The sequence below is a fragment of the Alosa sapidissima genome, chromosome 23 (genome assembly GCF_018492685.1).
Source record: "Alosa sapidissima isolate fAloSap1 chromosome 23, fAloSap1.pri, whole genome shotgun sequence".
Taxonomy (NCBI): Eukaryota; Metazoa; Chordata; class Actinopteri; order Clupeiformes; family Clupeidae; genus Alosa; species Alosa sapidissima.
Window position 1 is genome coordinate 23,354,720 of NC_055979.1, and position 23,997 is coordinate 23,378,716.

General features: G+C 41.4%; 3 protein-coding genes across 8 annotated transcripts; 2 read left to right on the forward strand and 1 right to left on the reverse strand.

The window, feature by feature from the left end:
• Nucleotides 1–61: 61 nt before the first annotated feature.
• On the forward strand, nt 62–3,293 carry LOC121698255 (synapse-associated protein 1-like). 2 transcript variants are annotated; one of them, XR_006026728.1, is made up of 10 exons: nt 62–540; nt 751–869; nt 970–1,036; nt 1,321–1,394; nt 1,666–1,805; nt 2,060–2,214; nt 2,367–2,419; nt 2,640–2,767; nt 2,856–2,988; nt 3,247–3,293. XR_006026728.1 is itself a non-coding variant. In XM_042080198.1 (9 exons), the coding sequence occupies exons 1-8, from the start codon at nt 357–359 to the stop codon at nt 2,754–2,756; spliced, it is 909 nt and encodes a 302-aa protein (XP_041936132.1). In that variant the 5' UTR covers nt 62–356; the 3' UTR covers nt 2,757–2,767; nt 2,856–3,293. The 2 variants fall into 2 exon arrangements, 1 of the variants encoding a protein (XP_041936132.1); XM_042080198.1 differs by having other exon boundaries at nt 2,856–3,293.
• Nucleotides 3,294–4,341: 1,048 nt separating this feature from the next.
• On the forward strand, nt 4,342–12,663 carry txlng (taxilin gamma). Of its 3 annotated transcripts, none has more exons than XM_042080185.1 (10): nt 4,342–4,364; nt 5,793–6,045; nt 6,255–6,346; nt 7,242–7,412; nt 8,185–8,379; nt 8,762–8,881; nt 9,109–9,183; nt 9,273–9,365; nt 9,594–9,689; nt 9,825–12,663. In XM_042080185.1, the coding sequence occupies exons 2-10, from the start codon at nt 5,805–5,807 to the stop codon at nt 10,131–10,133; spliced, it is 1,392 nt and encodes a 463-aa protein (XP_041936119.1). In that variant the 5' UTR covers nt 4,342–4,364; nt 5,793–5,804; the 3' UTR covers nt 10,134–12,663. The 3 variants fall into 3 exon arrangements, with proteins under 3 accessions (XP_041936119.1, XP_041936117.1, XP_041936118.1); XM_042080183.1 differs by lacking the exon at nt 4,342–4,364 and adding an exon at nt 4,456–4,559; XM_042080184.1 differs by lacking the exon at nt 4,342–4,364 and adding an exon at nt 4,582–4,813.
• Nucleotides 12,664–12,917: 254 nt separating this feature from the next.
• On the reverse strand, nt 12,918–23,987 carry rbb4l (retinoblastoma binding protein 4, like). Of its 3 annotated transcripts, XM_042080187.1 has the most exons (13): nt 23,793–23,986; nt 22,961–23,105; nt 20,205–20,350; nt 20,017–20,019; nt 19,295–19,468; nt 18,829–18,944; nt 18,401–18,561; nt 17,013–17,139; nt 16,315–16,392; nt 15,775–15,854; nt 15,197–15,254; nt 13,797–13,907; nt 12,918–13,481 (listed from the first exon to the last, which is right to left on the reverse strand). In XM_042080187.1, exons 1-13 carry the CDS (start codon nt 23,806–23,808, stop codon nt 13,413–13,415), a joined length of 1,284 nt encoding a protein of 427 aa, XP_041936121.1. In that variant the 5' UTR covers nt 23,809–23,986; the 3' UTR covers nt 12,918–13,412. The 3 variants fall into 3 exon arrangements, with proteins under 3 accessions (XP_041936121.1, XP_041936123.1, XP_041936122.1); XM_042080189.1 differs by lacking the exon at nt 20,017–20,019 and having other exon boundaries at nt 15,775–15,851; nt 23,793–23,987; XM_042080188.1 differs by lacking the exon at nt 20,017–20,019 and having other exon boundaries at nt 23,793–23,987.
• Nucleotides 23,988–23,997: the final 10 nt, after the last annotated feature.

Below are 23,997 nucleotides of genomic sequence, written 5' to 3' on the forward strand. Positions count from 1 at the left end.
CAGTAATCAGTGAATGCGTGTATAGCATATTTGAGTGGTTCATTTGAGAAGTGAAATGCCTTTTATGTTGATGAGATGAGATGAAAAGATTTATTCTCTTGATACCGAAAAGTGAAGATGTCCTCAAGACTTTACTATTAGGCCCTAATAGGCTTCTGACTGCATGGACAGGTAGGCTACTCTTGACATTCACAGACACTCAGCCAATAGTGTGCGGGTCATGTGACGTTTGTTTATCCCAGTGAGGTCGCGACTATCTTGTGGCTAAGGAACTGATAAGTTTAAGTGCAAACTGCGAAGAAGACCGCGTAAAGTATCCAGTTGCCACGTTGGCGTCTCTTATTGTATATGCTGCAATGTTGAAAGGTTTGGGCTCCTTATTTGGTTTGCCTAGTTCAAATGAAAATGAATTGGAAGAGATTAAAGATGACCAGATGCCTGACAGCGACAAAGATATCCGACAGAATGAGCTAAACGCAGACGATGGCAATAAGGAAGAATCCATTCAGCAGTTCATCCAGCAACAAGAAGGCCTGAGTGGTATGAGTTTTACTTAGTAATATATCCAACTTGTATTTGTTAGCCTATTTTTTCTCGGGCATTTGGACATTTTGGGAAGTTCTTGTTATATAGTCTAACTTGGCCTACTTTTAATTAAGCATAGGACATCGACGCATCGCAGTCTGTCACTCAAGCAAACGCGTGAGAGCTACGGTAATAGTCTACTTCTCTGTAACTGTTTTTACACAGGATTCCTCCTCAGTTTAGCAAGCAATGCCACCAAGAAGATCTCTGACTCGGTGTCTGTAACAGCAGAGACCATCTGGAGGAGTGTAGACCAGGGCAGCATTGATGGTATCATTGACAAGGTGACACTTTGATAATGGCTTTACCGGCTCCAACATTTTGTTTCTTCTGGAAATCTGTAATGTCACATATTTAATGTTACTAATTTGATGTCTTGGTCAGACTATAATAGGAGCTTTTTACAAAGAACACAAGAAGTTTTTACATGACAAACACACAAAAACAGTAGGTAAGTTATCATTGAGAATTCTAATAAGATAATTATCATTGTGTCATGTGTATCTCTACAGACACCTGGACAACGTACAAAATAGTTAACCACAGCCTTCAACCTTACAGGATCCTTGTTTACAATTTCTGTTGGTAGTTTTATATATCATTCACAAGCCCCCTCTTGTCAAAAGTATACGCAACCTTTGGGTACCTTTATTTTATATTTAGGTGGGACAGTAAGTCTAGAATATCTCTTGTGTTATATTGTTCTTAGAATGTTAATGGCAACTATATTTCCAGAGGTAGCAGTACCTCCTTGGGAGGGCTTCAGTGAAGAAGAAACCATTCAGCAACTAATCCTTGCTCTATCATTGGTGAGTGACTATTTTATCACACAGCTCTCCAGAATGTTATATGGAACTGAACGGGCCATCCCAACGTTAGGAGATCCAAAATGATCATAAATAGTTTGTTAAAAAAAGTATCTCCAGAACATTTTCCCAGAAAGTCATGCTATACATTATTCCATACCTAGTGATAGTATCTCTGTTGGATTACTTGAGTGAATTCTCAAGGGATGACTTTCTCAGCAAGTGTTTTTCAGCATTCCTCAAATTGCATGTCACAACCTTGCATGTCTTCCAGGACCGCAGGAACTTCCTATGCGACCCCCTAGACGGGCTCCAGTTCCATTTTGACTTTGAGGAGATGTACCCTGTTGCTCTGGTGATGCTAAAAGAAGATGAACTACTGAGCCAGATGCGTTTTGCTCTGGTCCCAAAACAGTTACTGTCTACTTAATATTATTGTAATTCTTCACTAGAGTTCCAACAGTTTTCTCTTTAGACTTTAAAAAAACATTGATGTCCTCGAGAGGCAATTTGTGTTACAGCACAGACACATTAAAACACAACGGTACAGACACATCTATGTCACATCTCTGTATGTTGAGTTGCATGCTAGTGTGTTGATGTCTGATTTCACATTGATTGAGTTCAAACCTATTTTGGAGAGCAACAATTGTAGCTTTTGTGTTCAGTATAAAGGAGGACAGATTCTGGAGGAATTACTTCTACCGAGTCTCCCTGATCAAGCAGTCAGCTCAGCTACAGTCACTGGCAACAAAGGAACAAGCAATGCACGAGAGAGAGAGTGAAGCGGATGTGATTGGTCCAGAAGATGTACATCTTGGAGGTACTATTTGTTTGCAGCCTTTTGCTTTACAGGCCAAGCAGTAGATTTGCTTTAACCAATGTGTAAGCCATTTCACTAAAATTGTGTACTTTGACAATATAAGTGCAATATAATAACTATTTACTATCTACTAATTACACTCTTTGGTGTAGAGAGGATGTCTGCCACTTCTCATATTACAATGACAACCCCAAAGACAAATGAGGTACATTACTCTTTCATTCTTTTTTTTTTTTTTACAGCTAACATTTAAAAGTTTTTCTGTCTTTGTTGTGATTTTTGTCTTTAATGTTGACTACATCTTTGAGACAAAAAACTGGTACATCTAGCAGCAGAGCCTTGAACTGTTAATTAAGATAGAGATATGGTATGATTAAGGTATGTGGTATTTTGAATACCATGAGTCAATTGTTGCTTTGTATCAGGCCGAAGATGATATCTCTGCCAGCCCAGGAGTGTCTGAGTTTGTGAGCGATGCATTTGATACCTGCAGTTTTAATCCTGATGACCTTCGCAAGGAGATGAGGCTTGCCCTACAGTGACAAGGTGGAAGGTGGGTTTGGAAGGATACAAACGTAACTGGCAATTACACCGAGTTTTTTGTTTACTAAATTGGGACTTACATTTGTACTGTGATTCAGATTAAACTTCAGAGGGGAACAAGAACTTTGAGGAGCCTCAGAGACCGCAGAGAGACTGGGGAGCCCGACTTCCATGTTCACAGCTTCCTACTTTGTCTGAGGGACCATAATGGCATTCAGGGCAGTATTTAATGTGAGATATCTATATTCAGTTGTCATTACGTAATGAACATCCTGCATGGTTAATGAAAAAGTTACAGTACCCCAAGAGGCCATGAACATGCAGACAATACTTAAAATGTGAACTATAGTATGACTAGTTGTACGAAAGCTTATGATGGGCATGTTTCTTGCTTCTTTTGTGGGGTTTTTGTTCTAATTTCTGATTTGGTTGTAAAACACGCCGAGTTGAATTTGATGCCTATTCTTTTTCCTTACCTTTCTTTCACAGTGAGATTTTGAAGTGTCCATTTTAATAAAAAAGTGATGCAAACATAACCAGATAGGCTATTCATTTCTTTCTCTAAAGCTATTCTTTCACACAAACATACAGGCATTTTTGGATATTTGTTGATATTTGTGGGCGGTAACAGGTATGTCATGTTGAAGGTGCAAACAAAAGCTGTATCTCCATTGAGATCACATAGAAAAAATCTGGCTCAAGGGTTATAAAAGTATTTTGTCGTGTTTAGTTGAAAACGTGAAAGCACAGCTTGTATAGCTATCCATGTGTGTTTACATCTGTCTCCTTGGCTATCATTTTGGTAACTATAATGAGCTATTTGACATCTTTAGAACACTAAACATATCGGAGGTGCCTAATGTTGAGTTACTCCATTCTAAATTTTTTGACGTTAATCTCTTCTATAATATATTGCTATTGTCTATCCAAAGTAAGGTGCCTGTTTTGACGTTAACTGATGGTCAAATCAACCAAAACGTATTGTTTGCACCTTCAAGTGGTCTGTGAAGTAAGCTTGTGTGAAAGAATATGCACTCTAAAACGAATGTTGCCAAAACTGGTTCTTCTGAACAATGCCAAAGAAGAACCTTTTGTAGTGTTTCAAAGAACCCTCAAGGTGATAGTTCTTTGAAGAGCCATTTAAGAAAAGATAGATTACTTTATTCATCCTCAAAGGGAAACGAGGGTATTACAGCAGCAATTAATAATATAAACATATATCACACACAAGTCAAAAATAAATACAATTGGATATAAAGTCTGTGTGCAAGTGGTTGTAAACTGCATTGTCTCTCAGAATAAGATTCTCCTCTTATGGGACAAATAGGGGAGTTATTGTAAATAGTTATTATAAATAGCATAAAGGCAAACAGACATGAAATTAGTCTTTCTGAAGAACCATTTCCAATGTGAAAACCTTTCACTTGATGTAAAGGTTCAACCCAAAGCAATTGTTTCTACATGGAACCATTTAGTGAAAAGAACCAAAAGCACCTTTATGCATCTGAGTGGGCTCAGTGAACAGCAGAAACCTGATTGTTCAGAGGCCCTGGTGACCCTCTAATAAACCTCGCCAAATACTGAAAGTAGTGGATTTTTATCTGAAGGTAGGTGTTTCGTGCCGGAGTTCAATCAGGGACTATTTATCAAATTAGAAAATGAAAACTAAAACATTTTTGTGATAGGCCTAATTCAGAGGACCCTCTCAACAGGCTCCCTTATGTCTTACTTGTTCAGTATTTCGTCACAATATGGCGACCTACTCAGATACCAGGGTCGATTTAAACACTGAAAACATTCAGGTAGGTTTTCGCATTGCATACTTGCGGTTACTTATCATGCGTTCAGGTTATCACATGTTGACAGTATTTCGTTATTCCCCCCAGTAACGTCTGTCTTCTTCATGTGTTGAGTATTTTTTGCACGAGCTTGGTGAACAATATTTTCGACGGAAGTAGAGGTTATTAGCATCAAGCTAACATTAGGTTATAGTTAGCCATCACTAGCTTACAAACACAGCCTTTGGACTTGGCTTCACATCGGATATAGTAATTTGGTAATGTAACGCTCTTTATCGTTCTAATCTGTTTCACACAACCGTATCGGCAAAACGCTAAATGTTAAATACAAGCCGATGTGGTTGGTCTTATGTGATGAATAGAACACAAGATACAGACACTATGTTTCCTATTTCAGATTTCTTGTACGGAAAGTTGTCGTTAGCAAGCTAACGTTAGTTAGCATTAGCTATCTGCTTAAAATAACCCAAAAAGCTTGCAAGTGGACCACATACTTGTGCTTGGTCAAAAGTGCTTCAGATAGCACTAACAATTTTTAAAACAGTTGCTGTTGCTCCATCCGGTGCGGATTCTACTAATGTAACTGTGAACCAGGTCAGCGAAAGAGGCATCTCTTATTCGACCTGTTTAGATATGACAATGGTCACACATGGAATGATTGTCAGCAACCTGTTACAGTAACTTTAACACGAGTGTGTTGACATGCACCACACTTAACATATTTTGGCGACTTGTTACGAATTATGTAATGCACTTTCCTTGCAGTTAATTCAGCCAGTGACACATTTCAGGCGAGATTTCAAGTACGTGTTGTTACTGTATTTTAGGCCTAACAGATGCTGTTGTTTTTGTTTTAGCGGGCTTTACTTGTGCTGTTTGGTTGAACTTGTACAATGATTTGATTTGTGATAGTTCGATAGATAGGTACAGAATAATCAGATACAGAATTGCCCCTGTAGCTGTCTATGTGCGTCGGTGTTTTACTTGTGTGCTAGGGAACACGTGGTAATCCTCTCGAGCGCCTTAAAGGCTTCAGCTTCACCGCTTGATTAACAACACATTGTACTCGGCAAGCAGGTGTTGTAGTCAACGTTATAACTGTATTACATTTTTTGTGCCAGTTCTATGTTTCACACAAAAGTGCTTGTACGTCAGGTTCGCTCTGCCTGAGTGCGCTCTAAGAATCCGCCTAAAATACTGTAACGTTGGAGTTAACATGTGCACCGTTTCGTTCAGTTTTGTGGTCGAATGATGGAGGCTAGCGGTATCGACGTGGGTTCTGCGCGGGGACTAGTCGAAGGCAGCAGCTCCCCTCCGAATTCGGATAACCCATGCGCCGACAACTTGGAAGATTTTGGGGACATGATGAGCAGTTGCTGCATACAGGAAGAGAGGGGAGAGACACCAGGGCGCGAGGACTGTCAAATTGACCCGCTCGTTGGTGAACTGGATAGGGCTTCTGACAAAAGTTTGGACAGAAAAGGCTTGGGTAAGTTCCTTAGTTTCCGACACAAGTTTTGTCATGATGTTATGCCTTTCCAGAGTAGCCATAACGGTGTTTTGCCTATTTTTGTGTATTTTTGTATGATCACAATCACGATTCAGTTCTTGATTGAATGACATAAGATAAAGATACCAGAGTGTAGAAATGACCTTGCATTACTTTTGGAATTATGATTCTGTGTGTTGTCTTTGCAGGGAAAGAAGTACTTTTGTTAATGCAAGCTCTGAATACTTTGGCCACTCCTGAAGAGAAACTAGCTGCCTTGTGCAAGATGTATGCTGATCTGGTAAGGGCATTAACTTGTATATGTATACGTTTATGTAGCTCTGATAATAGTTTATGGAGAGGAAGAAAAATACTGGGGAAACTGCCATGTCAGTCGCACCTCTTAACAAAGGCACACTTTACAGACAATGTGCTTCATAGTCTATACTTTTGGGGAGCGTGATGACGGAGGAATGGACTCAATATAAAGGTGTTTTGTTGTAGCAAAATCAATGTATAGCATAACAAAGCTTTGTTTTGCAGTACCTTTAACAAAGGGCTTGGACCATGTTGTTCCAATGTTGTATTCACCATACAATAAAGAGCGTCTCAAAGGGACTTGCTGTAAAAAAATGGACCAGACACCAATTCCCTGCTTCATGTAATATGTCTGATATGTGTCTGTGATTAGTTCAGTGGTTCTCAAACTTTTTCTGTCATGCCCCACTTTAGAGGTGGGGAATTTCACCTGACCCAATCACCCCGGCAAAATGGTAACATTAAAATATTATTTTCACATTTTGGTTCCATGTTCCTTTTCCCCTCTTAAGTCTGCTGGATCTGACGATGTTTTAATTCGTATGTCGGTATGTTTATGACTCCTATGTTTGTGTGCGGCTATTTTGTATTGAAACTGATCTTCCTTGTCAAAAAAGAAAGGCATTAATAAAGATAGGCGCAAAATACATGTCTCTAGTCTATTCCCCACTCCCGAGAACCACTGGATTAGTTTGAGGAGAGCTGTGATATGTTTGATATGTTTGTGTGTGTGTGCGTGTGCATGTGTGTGAGACATTAGTTGGAGGAGAGCTGTAATATGTTTGATATGTTTGTGTGTGTGTGTGTGTGTGCGCGCGCGCGTGTGTGTGATTAGTTGGAGGAGAGCTGTAATATGTTTGATATGTTTGTCTGGTTAGCTGGAGGAGAGTCGCAGTATGCAGAAGCAGATGAAGGTCCTGCAGAAGAAGCAGACCCAGCTGTCCAAGGAGAAGATGCATCTGCAGGGGGAGCACAGCAAGGCCATATTGGCCCGCAGCAAGCTGGAGAGTCTCTGCAGGGAGCTGCAGCGGCACAACAAGACACTGAAGGTAACACTGGAGGAATTTACACCAGAGACGTTTAGGAAGCGGCTTTCCGTCGCTCCTCAAGCGCCCGGTCCTGAATTCCATTACAATCAGTATCAACTTACACTGGCAGCGCTGGATGTGTGCATATTATTTATTACAGCTATTAAAAGTAGAGGAAAGTGTATTTTTACGCTTCACTTCTATTTTTAGAGTGTACGTGAAGCGAACACACATGAAAACACAAGGATAAACACTGTTGTGTTGACACTAGATATGGAGGCAGAGGCAACATTGTTGTGTTGACACTAGATATGGAGGCAGAGGCAACATTATTGTGTTGACGCTAGAGATGGAGGCAGTGTAAATTGATCAATTTACGTTTCACTCTTGCTTGCATCTTTTTTGCGGTGTAAATTCCCGGTGAAAGTCTCAAGTTTTATGTAATCCCAAAATGTAATGAAACTTGGTGCCAAGAACTCAAGCATCATTAAGAAGGGACTTGGGTAGGTCCATTAGAATGATTTACCTAAAGGGCTCAGAAACATCCCTGCCTGAGGTTCCAGAGCCCTGTGAACATGCTTATCTTCTCAGTGATATGATGTTCTAAAGCCCTGTGAACATGCTTATTTTCTCAGTGATATAATGTTCTAGAGCCCTGTGAACATGCTTATCTTCTCAGTGATATGATGTTCTAGAGCCCTGTGAACATGCCTACATTTTCAGTGATCTAAGGTTCTAGAGCCCTGTGAACATGCTCATGTCCCCATCCCCCCCCCCTCCATGGCCGTGGCAGGAGGAGAACACGCGGAGCTCACGCGAGTACGAGGAGCAGCGGAAGGAGGCCATGCTGCATTTCCAGGTGACGCTGAAGGAGATCGAGAACCAGCTGGAGCAGCACCGGCTGCACAACCGTAAGCTGCGGCAGGAGAACATGGAGCTGGCTGCCAAGCTCAACAAGATCATCGAGCAGTATGAGCTACGGGAGGAGGTGAGCTGCAGCCAGCCTTCACACAGAGGAGGTCCTCTTGGCATCGCAGTCAGTGTGGTGCCAGGATGATGCCCATAAGTAGTAATTAAGTGCATGCTCCTGTTCAGAGTGACCTCTGGAAGTGGTTGAGGCAGGCCTGTACATTAACTTTTTTTGTTCATAGAACAGGTTGATCGTTTTGTAGTACAGCCCACAAAATCTCTAGCATTGGTATGTAGTTACAAACACCTCATCTGTAGGCTACACTCTAGAACAGGGGTCGGCAAGTAACTTTGGCCGCGGGCCAATATTTTTCATGGCCAATAGACGGCGGGCCGCAGAAACATCCAAGTTTTTGTGAGACGATGAACCAATGCTGAACCCTCTCCCCGTCTACTTGTAGCATATTGACAAGGTGTTCAAGCACAAGGAGCTGCAGCAGCAGCTGGTGGACGCCAACCTGAAGCGCACGGCAGAGCTGATGAAGCAGGTAGAGGAGAGGCAACAGCGGGAGAGAGAGCTGGTGAGTCACCGGTAGATTCAGGGTGTGTGAATGTCCTGTGCTACCCGGTAGATTCAGGGTGTGCTCACTGTCACACCTTTAAAGCAGGGACCAGATGGGTTGAATATGTCAGTAGATTTTGTGTTGGTCTTATCGATACATCTTATCGATGTCAGTAGATTTTGTGTTGGTCTTATCGATGCAATCATTAACTGAAAGGTGCTTGCACTTTCCACAATTCCATCCAGCTCTTAAAAGACGCTACAGAGACGAGACACAAATGTGAACTGATGAAAGAACAGGAGATCCAACTGAAGCAGCAGGTATTTCAGACTCACGGTTTTTCTCTTGATGTGTTTTGACATGCAAGTTCGGCCTTACCTACCTGAGGATCATTTACGCTGTCTTGCAGCTTTCCCAGTACATGGACAAGTTTGAAGAGTTTCAGACGACTCTGGCCAAGAGTAATGAAGTGTTCTCCACGTTCAGACAGGAGATGGAGAAGGTGGGTGGTGTCTGGTACAAATCAATATCTGAACTCACACACACTTGTGTCTAGTATAGTATAAGTATATATACTTTTTTTTTGGTCTCTGCATTTAACCCGATCGGTGAATTAGTGAAACACAAACAGCACACAGTGAACACACAGTGAGGTGAAGTACACACTAATCCCGGTGCAGTGCCCGGTGCAGTGTTTGAGCCAAAGTGACGTCTGTTCATTTGTTCGCAGATGACGAAGAAGATAAAAAAGTTAGAGAAGGAGACGACATTGTGGCGAACCAAATGGGAGACCAACAACCAGGCGCTGCTTCAGATGGCGGAGGAGGTGAGAGGGTGGTCAGTTGTGTGGTTATGCAATGCCTCCAGCATGACTACAAACTGTCACTGATCACTGTCGTAATTTTGTTTGTTTGTTTGTTTGTTTTTGCTCTGAGCCATGTTGTTTGCTGTGGCCCTACAGAAAACCCTGCGGGACAAACATTACAAAGCGCAGCAAGGCAAGGTGGAGCGGCTGGAGAAGCTGTGCCGGGCGCTACAGAAGGAACGCACCGAGCTCAACGAAAAGCTGCAGACCATGCAGGGTCAGGAGCCGGTGGAGGAGGGGACGGGGCCCCCCGACCCCCAGCCAGAGGAACCCTACAGCAGCCGCTCACCGGAGCCTAACGCAGGCGCAGAGCCCGTGGAGGCAGTGCCGGGGACAGAGGAGCCTGGACTCCAGCCGGACGGAGAGCCCTCCTCCCTCCTCACCGATGAGCAACTAGACGTCTGAGCCAGGCCCCTCCAGGGCTGCTGCCTTTTTTTTTTTTTTCTTTTTTTTTTTTTGTGGAGGTATATATATTTTTGTGTAATAGTTATAAAGATTTGAGAAGAGATTTTCATTTGCGTTAGTGAGTATAACCGCTCTGTACATGGGGATGCTAGGCTTGGTGGTGAGCACTTCTTTCTTTTCCTGTTCCATCTACCACATACATATTTTCCTAGGAAATTTCATGTGGTCAAAGTTGGCTGTCATGCAGCAGCTTTAGAGTTTATTTTTCTTATTCTGAGTCTCTGTTTTCAGTCTCTTCTCTCTGCTGATCTGTGGGACCATTTTTGTTCTCCATCTAAAAGATGTAGCTCTCATCTCTGGCCTGTGGGATCAGAATAAATATTCCAGATGCATATAATGTTAAAAACATTGCTTTGTTGACTTAGCCAAGCATAACTGATTAACAGTCACCTCTTTTTTGTTTCTGACCATCCTCCTAATAACTTCAGAAATGTCTGGGCATTATGAGGGAAAAGAAGTTCCCTTTTATACCATATTGCAGCAAAAGGTCACGCAAAACCGTAAAAGTTGGGTTCCAAAGTTTGGGTGAAAATTCATATTAGCTTTTTCACTAGACTATTTTTACTCTGTGGATCTGGAGTCTGCCTTTAGTGATTGTGCATCATGGGCGACTTGAGTTCAAGGGCTAGTTTGATCAGGCTGCTATCAACATTTTTGATGTACATTTAATTTTGGATGGACACTGTTGTTGACTTCAGTGTCAAAATGTTGGTCCCATTGAAATGCTGCTGCCACTTCCTTGCACCATTTGAGATCAGTTTGAGTTCCAGAATCTGTTTGAACAAACACGTGTTGAGGCATGGAGCGTAAATGGATTCGTTCTAGCAACTAAATGGCTAAACATTAGTATGACTATGGTGAGCGCACACCTGTTCACCCATTGTACTGGAACTGAGTCATTTGACGGAGCTGTTGCTGCTGGCTCTTAGGAGAATCATGTTTCCTGTGATTTGATGTTGATCATGCTGTTGTGCTCCTGTGGATCAGTGGACTGATTCAACTGTCTGGTGTGGCTGGGACATTTTCTTTTCGAACATATGGGGCCTTGACACATTTGATACTTTATATACTGAAAATTCTGAATGTTTTTTTTTTTTTTTTCCTTTTTAAAGAAACAATTTACTCAGTAATGAACATGAATAAAATAGTATAATTCATGCGTTACACTCCATACTGATGTTCGCTGGAACAGAAGGTATTGTGGAGTTCACAATGTGGAATACTGAACTGAATGAATGTAGAAATTCACCCTTGTTGCCAAACGGCCTTAATGCCCTCTAGTGTGTCATCCAATGGAAAGGAAACAGGGTTTACCATGCCACACTCTCAGGTCTGAGTTTGCTGTCCACATTAGGTTAGGTTATGGTTTAGGGTCTCTTAGAAAAATTATTACAAGAGACATTCATTTATTAATGCTTTTGAAAATGTTCCATTCATTGACATTCCAGGTAGGTGCATTGCAGCCTGCCAAAACAATATTATTAATGAAACTAAGTAATTTTACATTTTTCAACTTAGAAGGGTCTATTGAAGTAATCATTTTATTTTAAGTGTTATAGGGACAACAGGATGATAAACATCCATAGCATTCTAATCATTGCTGATGTGTTCGCTAAAAACATTTGGTCTTAATAGTAATGGACATGCTGATCAGACCAGTGGCCATGTAGTGTTGGCACAGAGGGCTGAAGGGCTCAGCAGTTTTGTATATATAAAGTGGCAGTGTCCTGGGGAGATTTGGGATGTTTGTACATTGCCAAACTAATGACCAAACAAGAGAATGGATTTGGGATCAGTAGACTTCAACCAGCCTCTGACTTGTATTGAGAATTTAAACCATATGGAGTAGACTTTTAACCAGCCTGACTTTCAGAATACATAATTATATACTCTTCACTAACCCATTAGAAATGTGAATGTGCTTTTAGATTGTGGAGAGGCTCGCTTGTGCCTCGCAAGATTTTCACCTCAACACATGCAGTGAACACCTGAGCAGTGAGTGTGGAGTTGTTATATGCCCATCCAATGTCCTTTAACCCTTAAAGGGAATGTTGAGAAATGAATGTTCTAAAGAATATCTGGGTTCATTGAATTCAACATAGAATTTTAGAACCTTCAATTGTTGCGGAACTTAGAACGTTCAAAAACCAACACCTTTAAGGGTTAAGTGATGGTATGTTCAATGAGAAGTCGCCCTTGGGTGGTTGGAAATGATTGGTACTTTGCCACACATTTAAAAAAAAAAAAAAAAATGTTCCTGTCTTTGGCAATGCCTCAGTTTGATTCTCAGGTTATGCAAGAAATCTACCTCTGCAGGTGAATCTTGCTGTGAAAGAGGCTGGAGTCAACAATGCTTTGAAAAGCTTTATTTCCCCCCCAAAATGAGCTTGTGTTCCCCCCGAGATTGTAAACAAAGATGTTCTGTCCTGTCTTGCTTTTCAATAAACATTTTGTAGAATTTTCCAAACTATTCAACTTGAGTACTGGAATGTTTGCCTCTTCATTCACGTCATGTGTAACAGAACTCCCTTGCACACAGACTGTTGAATGCTTTAGAAATTAACTGGTAGTTCTTCCTTTCGCCCAAATGGACGACCTGGCTCACTGCCTGAATTATTTTATGGCTTTCACAGAATCCAACTGGTTTTAATTAACTGAATAATAATTGACTGAGCAAATACTTCAGTTTTAAGTAGTTTAAGTATATAAAGTGAAGAGCAATGATTTAAAAGTTATTACAAAACATTTTATTGCAATTCTCATCAGGTTAAGCACAAAAAGAAAAACTGAAGAAGAGAAAATGTTACCCTGCCATCTGGCCCTGAAAGGGTGTGTCATATCAGGATGCTGTGACCTTAGATTGCATCTGTCAAGTGCATTTGTTGAAAAATAGCCACCCTCATCCCCTCTACAATGCGAAGCTCTGTTCAGCATGACCATGAAGGACGAAACTAAGCCGGTTGCAAGAGATCTGGAGGCCGTTCCAGCAACACCGACCCAACACTGATTACGAAAGGGATTGTTTCAATAAGGACCACATCAACCTGCTGTTGGCGGGCTGAAGAGGGATAGAGTGGCGCTCACTATTCTGTGGAATGCAGAGGAATAGAAACTAGAGGCGGAGAAACTAAACCGGTTTCTTGCAGCTGAGGGGCCTTCAGGGGCCTCTGAAGTGCCAGTATCCCCAATCCCCCCTCAACTGCCCCACGGGCAGCGGCGTTATGAGGCCTGCCCCTCCAGCTCTGAAGCAGGGGTGTCTTGTTCCTCATCGTTGTAAATATTTTCCGCCTGCAGAAGAAAATATGAACAGTTTGTACAGATAACCGTTCTACATCAATAGCACCATTTCGGAAAAAGACAATTCAAATCATACGTAGTAAGCCAATCATCTACCTATAACAAGGTAGTAACATAATGAGGTTTATAAGAATGTTAGAAGACTAAACCGGAAGACAGGTCTAATCAAATACACTTATTTATCATTATTCATACAGTCTGTCAGAATTAATGTTATCGCTAGCGGCTGTGATGACACCCGTTTTCCAGTTTAAACCTCATTGCTACGGAAAGCAGCAGTTCTCCTGCTTTACGCCTGACACTCACCATCTGCCAAACCTGCATGATGTTATCCTCTGACACCGAGCAGATCACCCATGGTTCATTGGGATTCCAGGAAAAGTCAGAGATCTTGGCTGTGTGTCCACCATGAATAAACTATGTGGATGACAAAACAAGGACCAACAGAAGATTTACAAATCTGTTCATGGGTGAGGAAATAAATCATGCTAATTAATAGCAATCCTAATCCAAATTGTTACGTCTGAGATAGGGTTGGGCCGATGGACGATCGTGATGGTTTACAGACATCACGATGGGAAGCAACAATTGTGATGCCATTCTTCCACAAGCCAGGCACGCACTAATTCTGTAAACCCTGCTTTAACATAGGCTAAAACATAAAAATGTGTCCCTGGAAATGAAGTTGAGCCTAGAACTGATGCATATGCAGAGTACTTTAAAGACTGTCAGCCAGAGAGTGCAAAAATGAAGTACTTAGACTATCTATGTGAAACTACCTTCTTATTCAAATATTATTCCTGATTGTGACATTGTTATTGTCTTTTTTTTTTCCGTCTCGCACTGTACATAGCTCTAATATTTTTTCCGTGGTAATCAGTATTTGTTATTTGTAAAAGTTGTTTGCCGCTTCCTGCCTCCAGTAGCCTGGACTGTGCGATCACAGCCCCTTTCACTTTCTACTGCCCCTGCTCATAGTCGGCATGGCCGGTAATAACGTGGTATGAGATGCGTTGCAAATGAGCTATAGACTACTAACAATGTGTAATATTCCGCTGGTTGGTGCACATGGAAGTGTTCAGATTGGTTGTCTGTCCATGTTTTACGAGGATTTCACTAGAGCAGATCTTGCACACAACTTCGGTAGCCCAAGTCTCTCAGTTGTCCACTTTCACTAGGCCATATGTGTATAATATGCTGTGTAACTGTAAGCTACGGCTATGTCATTTTATGTAGAAAATTATACATATTCTGTACAGACATATGATAATTAATGTTGACTATATACACCCCCCCCCCCCCCCGGGGGATATCATCGTCCATCACAATGTTTTACGGTACACATTGTCAAAAGCCAATTAAGGGAACATCGCCCAACCCTAGTCTGAGGTCTAAATCATGCTAATAATAGGACAATTCCATGGAAAATTATTTTTTTTGTAACATCCATAACGCCAATAAAATGTGATGGTATGGTATGATGTGAATGATTACATAAAAAATTTGAGCATTTGCTATTTTTGGCTGAAAAATGCAAATGAGAAAAAATGCGCAAAAAATTAATGTTATCATTCACATCATACAAATGGCAAGGCATTTCACTGGCGTTATGGATGTGACAAAAAGTCAATTTTCCGTGGAATTGCCCAATAGCAATCCTAATCCAAATAGCTATGTCTGAGGTCTAATAGAGCTCCAGGACTCACCAGGAGCTCAGGAGGTCCGTCCTCTGCATCCTCAGCTGACTGCTCCTCCCCGATTTTACTGAAAAACACAAAACACCACTCAGACACAGCACGATTTACCCCCCAGTACCAAACCACCACCATACCAAGTCTTCAGTGTGGCATACCGTTTACCCTCCCGCCCATACCACCGTTTACCCCTCCATTCCAAACCACTGCCCCCCCAAATACCAACGTTTACCCCCATACCACCGTTTACACCACCCCCCCCCCCCCCCATACCACCGTTTACCTCCCCCATACCAAGTCCCCAGTGTGCTGTACCTCTGGGAGGTATAATGAGAGTCTCATATTGCAGGATCACAGACCACAGAGTTATGGGATTGGCACCAGAGTTTAAATCCGTAACCTCTGACTGGCACTGAGTAAAGCTCACTGGACAGTGTTCAACTTGGATGGAAATGGAAAATGGGAGTCATTACCTATACCAACTATACCCACCACCATTAACATGTCAACAGAACCTGATTTTCCCGTTTTTGGCGCTGATGGAGGACAGGAATGCTTTATTCTAAACAGCAGCGAGGGTTCTATCCTACCTCAGGTCCCACACATTGAGTCGTCGGTCCGTGCCACTGGATGCCAGGATGGTCTCGTTATGAGGGGACCATTGTACCTGCCGGAGAAGTCAGTAAAACATCACTGTCAGTGCAATAAACCCCTGGGCAGCATACGCTTTCAACTGAAAAAAGCCAGATTTAAGGGTAATTCACACCAAGAACGATAACGATATACTATAAGCAAATATCGTTCTTGTTAATATGAATGACGGATGTTCACGCATAAACTATAACGGCTTGAAGAGCGATATTGTTGGGGATCACTTTCAGAGCGATTTGGAGAACGATAAAAAGCTAATCAGAACAAATTTTAGCCATCACATTCATTAACACAAGGAGACTTTGTTTATCGTTGTTCAGTGTGGACGCTTTTATCATTATGGTTATAGTTATCATTATCATTCTTGGTGTGAATGACCCTTAAACCCACACATCTGTAGCGAGGATGGTGGAATACAGTGCAGACAATTTGGAAATCCACGATGAAACTAAAGCTACATACTATTTATAGAGTATTACCTGGAAGATCTCATCCTTGTGCGACTCAAAGGAGTGCAGCTTCAGTTTCAGGTTGCGGAGGTCCCACAAAGCCACCGTCTAAAGAAAAGAAAGGACACGTTATTCTACAAATTCACGTTACGAAGGTCTCATAAAGCCACCGTCTAAAGAAAAGAAAGGACACGTTATTCTTCAAATTCACGTTACGAAGGTCTTGTAAAGCCGTCTAAAGAAAAGAAAGGACTTGTTACTCTTCAGATTCTGGTTACGGAGGTCCCACAAAGCCACCGTGCTGAATAGCTTGAATCAAGTTCATTGCTGGTTATGCCCCTTGGAAATCGGAAGTGAATTAAAAGGTCCCCCAAACCCATTTCTAATCTCAAACGAGATTTGAGAAGAGCAGAACTTGACCCTGCATTTAAACACCCCATTTACAAAAATGATACCTGTTGCTGTGCTGCTGCTGTGTTTCTGAAAGGATTCTGTAAGAACTTAATGTACAACTACAGCTGAATTTCACCACTGGTTGAGTCCCTTGGAAACCGCAAGTGTGTCGTTGTTCTTCAGCTACTGCGCTCCCATCCCCAAATAAGTTTTCCTTCACACTGTACAAATCTTGTAGATGACCTGTTTTAATATCAAAAGGGAGCATCTCACCTAAAAGGTGAGGAGTTTACATCCATGAAACATGATTCTTTTTAAACGGGAAATCCGCAAACCTTGTCAGCTGAGCCAGTGGCCAGAATGAACTCGCTGTAGGGGTTGAAGGACAGGCAGTTGACCTCTGCGGTGTGGGCATCCACCGAATGGCTGGGCTTTGCTGTGTTGTTAGATCGAGTATCCCAGCTATAAAAGAAAGAGAAAGAACATGTGAAATACATGATCTGTTGGGCATTGCATCGTTTCACTGTGTCACATCACACCACGCATATTGAGGTGCTACTTAAAGGAGAGGAGTCTTTTTTTAATTTTTGTTTAAAACATAACAAACAAAATGACCAATAAATAACAAATAACTAAATTTGAAGGAATAACTATTTTTAATAATAGTAATACCAAAATGTCCATGGTTTGTCTTGCCCAGATTTCCACTAAAGATAGCATGATAACTAGCCAGAGAACCCTACACATAGCTACTACAGAAATACCTTCCACACATTGAAATCCTGATTAATCTAATACTAATTAGCTCTTCTTCAACTCTGTCGGTACATCATGACCCATATCTTTATTGCGTGTTTAATTCCTGCAGCTTTTTAGCGTCTTTTTTTAGAACCCCAAGTAGGCCATCACAGACGCAAAATGCCACCCAGCTGCAAACCTGCCCCTACATAATTTGTTGGCACACTCGCTACTGATATGCTGACGGCAACCCATCCACGTTTCCGAATCTTCACAAAATTGACTCGGCAACAGTGAAAGAGATAATCTCAATGCAAACAACGTGGAATAGGCTACAACGTTGGTGTGCATGACATCGACTGAAATATTTTCAGTCCTTGCATGACTAAACAACTGATTTAAAGGCTAATGCAACAAACGTAAGCTGTCAATTATAAAAAAAAAAAAAAAAAGTGTCTTATTTATCCAAGTGAAGCTAGACGTGATTCAACTGGTAGCCTATATTCCTGGCATAGCACATAGCCTAGGCCTACAATGTTGAATTTAAGTTCAACCAAATATAATTGGGCTTTCCAAAACAAGTTACTCTGCCCTCTCCCTACTCCCTTCCACTGTTTGTGTGTTCTACAGCAATGGAAGTGAGTCGAATGAGTAGCGGGAGGGCAGAGTAGGTCCTTTCAGAAAACGACGGTCTCTGGTCTCCGCGCGACATACACAAGGAAGTGTGCGACATGATCTGCCCAAACGTGATACATTTCTAAGCAGAATTGCAATGGGTGAAGCAAATTTCCATGACTTTTCCAAAACTTTTCGGGGTGTTTTTCGTTTTCCAAAACTTTTCCAGGCCTGGAAATTGCCATTTTTTTTTCAATTCCATAACTTTCAGTCCCCCCCCCCCCCCCCAAAACAAACCCTGGATATCTATGGTCCCTCTATCTCTCTATTTTTGTCATCTACTCTGAAGAGCGAGACTGGGGGTTCTCACATCATAAGCTTCTGGTCATCCGCCACAGAGCCAAAGAGAGACTCGTGGAGCAGGTGCCAGGATACATCTTCCACCACAGCTGTGTGTCCAGTGAAGATGGTCTTAGCATCGATGATCTTCCCTTCCTTCGGACTACCACTGATGTCCCACAGGCAGATGGTCTGGAAAACAGACAGTGTGCGTTACAAACTGGATCCTTCATAACAGCACAGTAAGGTGCAGAATAGAAATTGTTCTGGGAATCCATGTTGAAATAAGGGTCGTGTATTGGAGAGAATCTGATGCCAATACGGATTGTAATGAGGTGCTTCAATACATTGCCATACTGTAACTAAGGTGATATTTTAACCTATTTTAAGGGAGAAAAATGTAACTGTGCATGAGAGAGAGAGAGAGAGAGAGAGAGAGAGAGACACAGAGACACTCACATGGTCGTCTGATGCGCTCAACAAGTTGCCGCTGAGGTTAGGGTTCCAGGAGAGGCCGTAGCCCTCTTTCTGATGCCCTCGCAGCCTCAGATCTGGACTGCACTCTCCACTGGGGTCTGTACCCGGAACACATGGACGGACACAATTTAAAAGCTGGTCACTGGATACCTCTCTTACTCACGTAGACACATTGCATATTGATCACCAATTAAAAGTCTTCACACAGTCTTTCACAAAGTCCTTCTATGGACCCTTTCAAGAGAGTTCCATTATCAGCATCATAGTTGGCCCCACAAGGCTTCCTTTTTAACATTCCATGTTATCTTAATGCAGAGGAAGTAGATTGGGGCCCAAATAGAACGTTCAAGCATTGTTTTTGTTTTTATTGTTGAAAGGGTCTATAGAAGTGATTGTCATAAATCACTTGTGTTCATTGTAATTTCTAGTTTGAAAAACTGTGGATCACCTGGTTTGGAGGGGTGCTTGGTGTAGTCAAACACCAGAACATCGGAGGTGGGCGTCTTTGTGGCGATAATGCAGGGGTTCTGAGGCATGTAGCGTGCACGGTTCACCTCACCCTCATGGTTGATCTTGATCTCAATTTCAATCTTACCACTCACAGATCCAAAACCCCCAAACTCTACAGAGAAACAAAAACACCTATGGTTAAGTGTGTGTGAAGACTAGATGAAAGCATTCCAAAAACTAAATCTATAATAGATCTAAACATCTTTAATCATAACAATTATAGAAAAATATTATCCAACCAGGTACCGTAAATGTAAATTGATAAAGATTATGTTTTCAAAGAAAGAATTTACCTATGAACTATGACCTTACTAATGCGAGTCATCGTTTACAGTATATACCCTTTAATGTAACCTTTAATCTCATTCTCTGAGAGCACATTATCAGCAGCATTTAGATACATATAGCATATAACATACAGATTACATAGGAGCATATAGATACATAGTACATGCATGTTTTTTTTTTCTCTGGGTAAACTGATATATCTGAATCAGAATTTTCCCGAGTACAAAGGATGCCGGGGATTAGATGTTTCTTGGTGGGCAGTGTTCTGTGCATGCAAATTCCACCTTTAACAGGGACCTTCCTACGATGAGTCTCAAAATTCTGTAACAGGGACTCCAGACCCATAAAATAAGATATTACGGATGACCATACCTGCTGGAAAAAAAGAGAAACACAGAAGGTAAAGCACGTTGTTGGCATATATTTGGATCATGTGATTTCCCATTCCTTCGTAAACAGATGTACTTAATAAAGAGACAGTCCTTTCTAACAAGTTACTTGACACTAGGCACAGAAAAAAAGACAAAAAATACAAACAAACAACAACAACAAAAACTCACCTCCTTTTTCACTGTCGTAATGAGAAGCGTCAAACTGTGCATCATCATTAGGGATCTGGACACTCGCAATAACCAAGTGATTTTGTTCGTCGGAGGTGTGTGTCCCCAACACCAGCCTGTGGACAGCGTAGTCCTTTCCCTCTGGTCTACAAGCAAGTATGAGATGCCAGTTGTCAAATTATCAACGAAACATTATTTATCAAAATTGCATGTTCAAATGCCATATCTATTAACTATAGACCCTTTGATGGTTCACGTCACAGAAAAGATGTGTGTCAGTGTGCGGGGTCAGAAAGCTTCCCATTGAATTGTGTGTGTGTGAATTGATTAAAATGTCAAGGAAACGTCAAGAAAAATGCTGACTTGTACTAATTTTTTGCATGTATACATGCTGGTCTTGTCAACCAGATAGCCGTATATGTCGGGCTAATGAATCTCTGGCCACTTGCTAACGTCGGTTACCCATTCTGTTATCAGCTTAGGTCTCAGGATCAGGCAAACATTAGCTAAGACTAATTTAGTTTTTTTTATAGCTAAGACTAATTTATTTATTTATTTAACTAATTTTCACGAGTAAGTGCAGTGCCAAGTTCGACGTTGTTTTGGATAAGAAATGGAATAGATATCGGTAAATGTCTAAAATAGGCACACATTGGCTTTCGCCGCTCTACTCTAGCCACTCCCCTATCTGTGTGTTTGTGTGTTAACAGAATATCTGTCGAACTGTGGGATTGATTGCGCTTACTGGTGCCCATAGGAAGACGCCTGCCAAGTCTGCAGTGTCAAGTTTGACGTTGTTTGGATAAGAAATGCAAAAGATAGTGTTAAATATATTGGTATAAGAAGCACGCGTTGAGTTTCTCCGCTCTACTGTAGCCACTCCCCCCCCCCCCCCCATATAGCACAGCGCAGGACCAAAGACAGGGAGAGGGGCGTCTTGGCAGCACTGAATCAGGGCACAGAACGGGTCAAGATGTTTGGATGATTTATCATGTCTGACATTAACAGTAAAGATTCCCTGTATACAGTTTGCTTGCATAAAATTATTCTGCGGATTTTGCAAAAACACGCCAACAAACACGGGTATGCAGTGGCTATTTCCAATGATATAAAAATGATGTGCAATAATGCACTGACACTTCGAAAAGCCTTTGAATAAACAAACGACAATTCCGACTGCAAGGTTAGGTCCCAAATTGAAATGAGCGATAGGCTAATGGTCCCGAATTTAACAATGTTTCAGAATGCCAAAAGCTTTATCAAAGCTTTAGGTTTATGTAATTTCAATCAGCTTTGGCAGACAGAGCAGGTCACTTATAGGCTAGAGATTGTTGAGTCACATTGTTGCAAATTTCATACGATGATGCATCATTCCACAAAATGCCTAAATGCAGCTATGCCCAAATTCTGCTTACTGTACATTAATTATAGGCTATCATAATATAATATTCAGTATTCATTATTGAATGCTTAGCTGGAATGATGTTTTCCCAATCATCCTATTTTTAAAGCAGGCATACCCACGGGCATGTAATTGACCCATCACAAGCCCCGCCCATTGAGCGCGGATGAGCCAATGGGAGTCCAGTAGCTCCGCACATGTAGACAAAGTCCAATCAGCTTCACCTTACGGCTCCATAGAAATGCATTGGTAGCCGTGATTTTTTTCCGGTTTTATGGGATTGTATAGTGATGTAAATTGAAAAAGGACGGCCAAACGACATGTGTGGGATTAACGCAACACTGATTCACAGAATAATGGCTTTCAATCTTGATTATGCTTTTTTGTAATTATGTTAAATTAGATTAAATTCTCTCCTCCCAGCTCTCCCCTATTTTAAGCAAAGGGTTACTCCTTAGCAAACCACAATGAAACAGTGCTCCACCACATCTATGGATTATTTATTATTTGCAGATTATTTATCCATGGATTATTATTATTTGCCGTATCATGTTCCTTACATGACATGACCTGGTGCCCTTGTAATATGCATGCAAGTCTATCTAGCACAGCTAGTTATTGATATCAATGAGTCCCACTCGCCCCTCGTCTAAGTTTGTCACCCAACAGACCTCGATATTCATTTTTTATACATGTGTCTCCATGGCATAGTGGAGTTGTTCAACAGATTCTAAATTAAATCAGGTCCGTGGCTCTGTAAAAGAGCCTCTTGGGTTGTAACTTTTACAGACAGGCTTACAGCTACCATTGAAGTTCTAGTCAACTCCGGTCTGAGCTGTCGGACTTAGCAACAGTAACTGGGGGGGCGGGACTTCGCGAAAGCTCAATTGGCCTACGTTTTTTCTACAGGAATGACATGTTTGAACGGGCACTACACTGTTTAATTACAAATGTAAACGGCAGGAGTTACTGAATGGTAGAGTGACTGTCTGGAAGTGTGGTCTACTGTAAGATTCTTTGGCAAGAAACTTTAGGTGTACATAAATGAATGACTATACTGAAAAGAACCCCATGTCTAATGAGAATTATGGTGGAGGGGCTGTGTGTTGTGGGGCTGTTTTTATTCCCAAAGGCCTTGGGAACCTCATTAAGGTGCTTGGTTTCTCCTCATTGTTTTCATTGTGAGATTACAATAAATATATTATTGTATTGTATATATTACTTCAACTTTAACAGAAGTGCCAATAATTCTGGAAGGGTACAGTCTGTGGTGGTGTGATGGTCTACTACAGTATGTGAAAGTTATTTTGTCATTGGTTATGTTATTACCACTCATGTTTTAGTTAGGTCTTACCTGTTTACATCGGGCAGCCACTGAACTGTGAGACTGGGCCATTCAAGGGCGTGTGTCATAACCAGATCATACAGAAACGGCGTGTTCTTTTTCCAAATTTTGTATTCTTCGTTGATGACCCTCTCCTCCACAGCATCGTCATACACTACAAGTATGATATTTATTAGAAGGCCATGAGACACTGATAGAAAAGCATGTTCCTTCACAATCATTCATCACAATCAATACATTTGCATAACATATTTACCTCACACTGAATCATCTAGAGTACGTTGAATAAAAAGTGATGTAATACCTCATAATATGTGCAATTAAAAACCAAATTATTTCATTTATGAAATTATCGTTTAAATTCAGAAAAGCAAAACGACGAACACCAAGGCTTTATGATGCAAAAACAACAAGCAAAGTAGATAACGGCCCATCCAGAGTTAATGTTATATGAAGTTAATGCCTATGATAGAAAATGTTTAACTAGGAGCTCTGCTTTCAGCTGTACTTGTTTTAAAGTTAGCTGATTAGCTATTTATGCTAGCTAGCTAACGTGGGTTAAGGCTAAGTTTGTAATATTGAAAACATCTATGCAATTGAGCCATCGCTTCATCTGTTGTGAAAATAATAACAATCATGCGTTAGTAGAACCGAGTGAAGGAGCAAAGTAAGCGAGAAGGACAGACGCATATTACTTAACTTTATCTTGCAGCTAGCAATATTACATTGCTAACTAGCTCGGCATTACTGCACAGTTCTAGCCAGCTAACAGGAGACCAACCAACGCCACAACACCGGCACAAAGCATGGGAATATTCACATCCAAACTATATCAACTTACCCTCTTTATCTGCCATTTCGACAGGGTGGGGAAATTACACACAAAAGCGTGAGACACAATGCTCAAACGCTAAGTAATCTCGTTCTTCTGTTGAATTTCAGCACCAAGCAAGCAGATTGTGTTTTAATTCAGAAGATTTGGCTCCACAGTTCTTTTCATCCGGCGCGCATCTGGTACGATTGATAGCGCATGCGTCAGGCGCGAC

Coding starts and splice junctions, on each gene's coding strand:
- rbb4l (XM_042080187.1), bottom strand. Junction 20,351..22,960: donor TGGCTGCCCGATGTAAACAG/GTAAGACCTAAC, acceptor ACTTGCTTGTAG/ACCAGAGGGAAAGGACTACG. Junction 18,562..18,828: donor TGAGCGCATCAGACGACCAT/GTGAGTGTCTCT, acceptor TCTGTTTTCCAG/ACCATCTGCCTGTGGGACAT.
- LOC121698255 (XM_042080198.1), top strand. CDS start 357: ATGTTGAAAGGTTTGGGCTCCTTATTTGGTTTGCCTAGTTCAAATGAA. Junction 1,037..1,320: donor CAAACACACAAAAACAGTAG/GTAAGTTATCAT, acceptor CTATATTTCCAG/AGGTAGCAGTACCTCCTTGG. Junction 1,806..2,059: donor TTTGCTCTGGTCCCAAAACA/GTTACTGTCTAC, acceptor TTTTGTGTTCAG/TATAAAGGAGGACAGATTCT.
- txlng (XM_042080183.1), top strand. CDS start 4,509: ATGGCGACCTACTCAGATACCAGGGTCGATTTAAACACTGAAAACATT. Junction 6,347..7,241: donor GCAAGATGTATGCTGATCTG/GTAAGGGCATTA, acceptor TTGTCTGGTTAG/CTGGAGGAGAGTCGCAGTAT. Junction 8,882..9,108: donor AACAGCGGGAGAGAGAGCTG/GTGAGTCACCGG, acceptor AATTCCATCCAG/CTCTTAAAAGACGCTACAGA.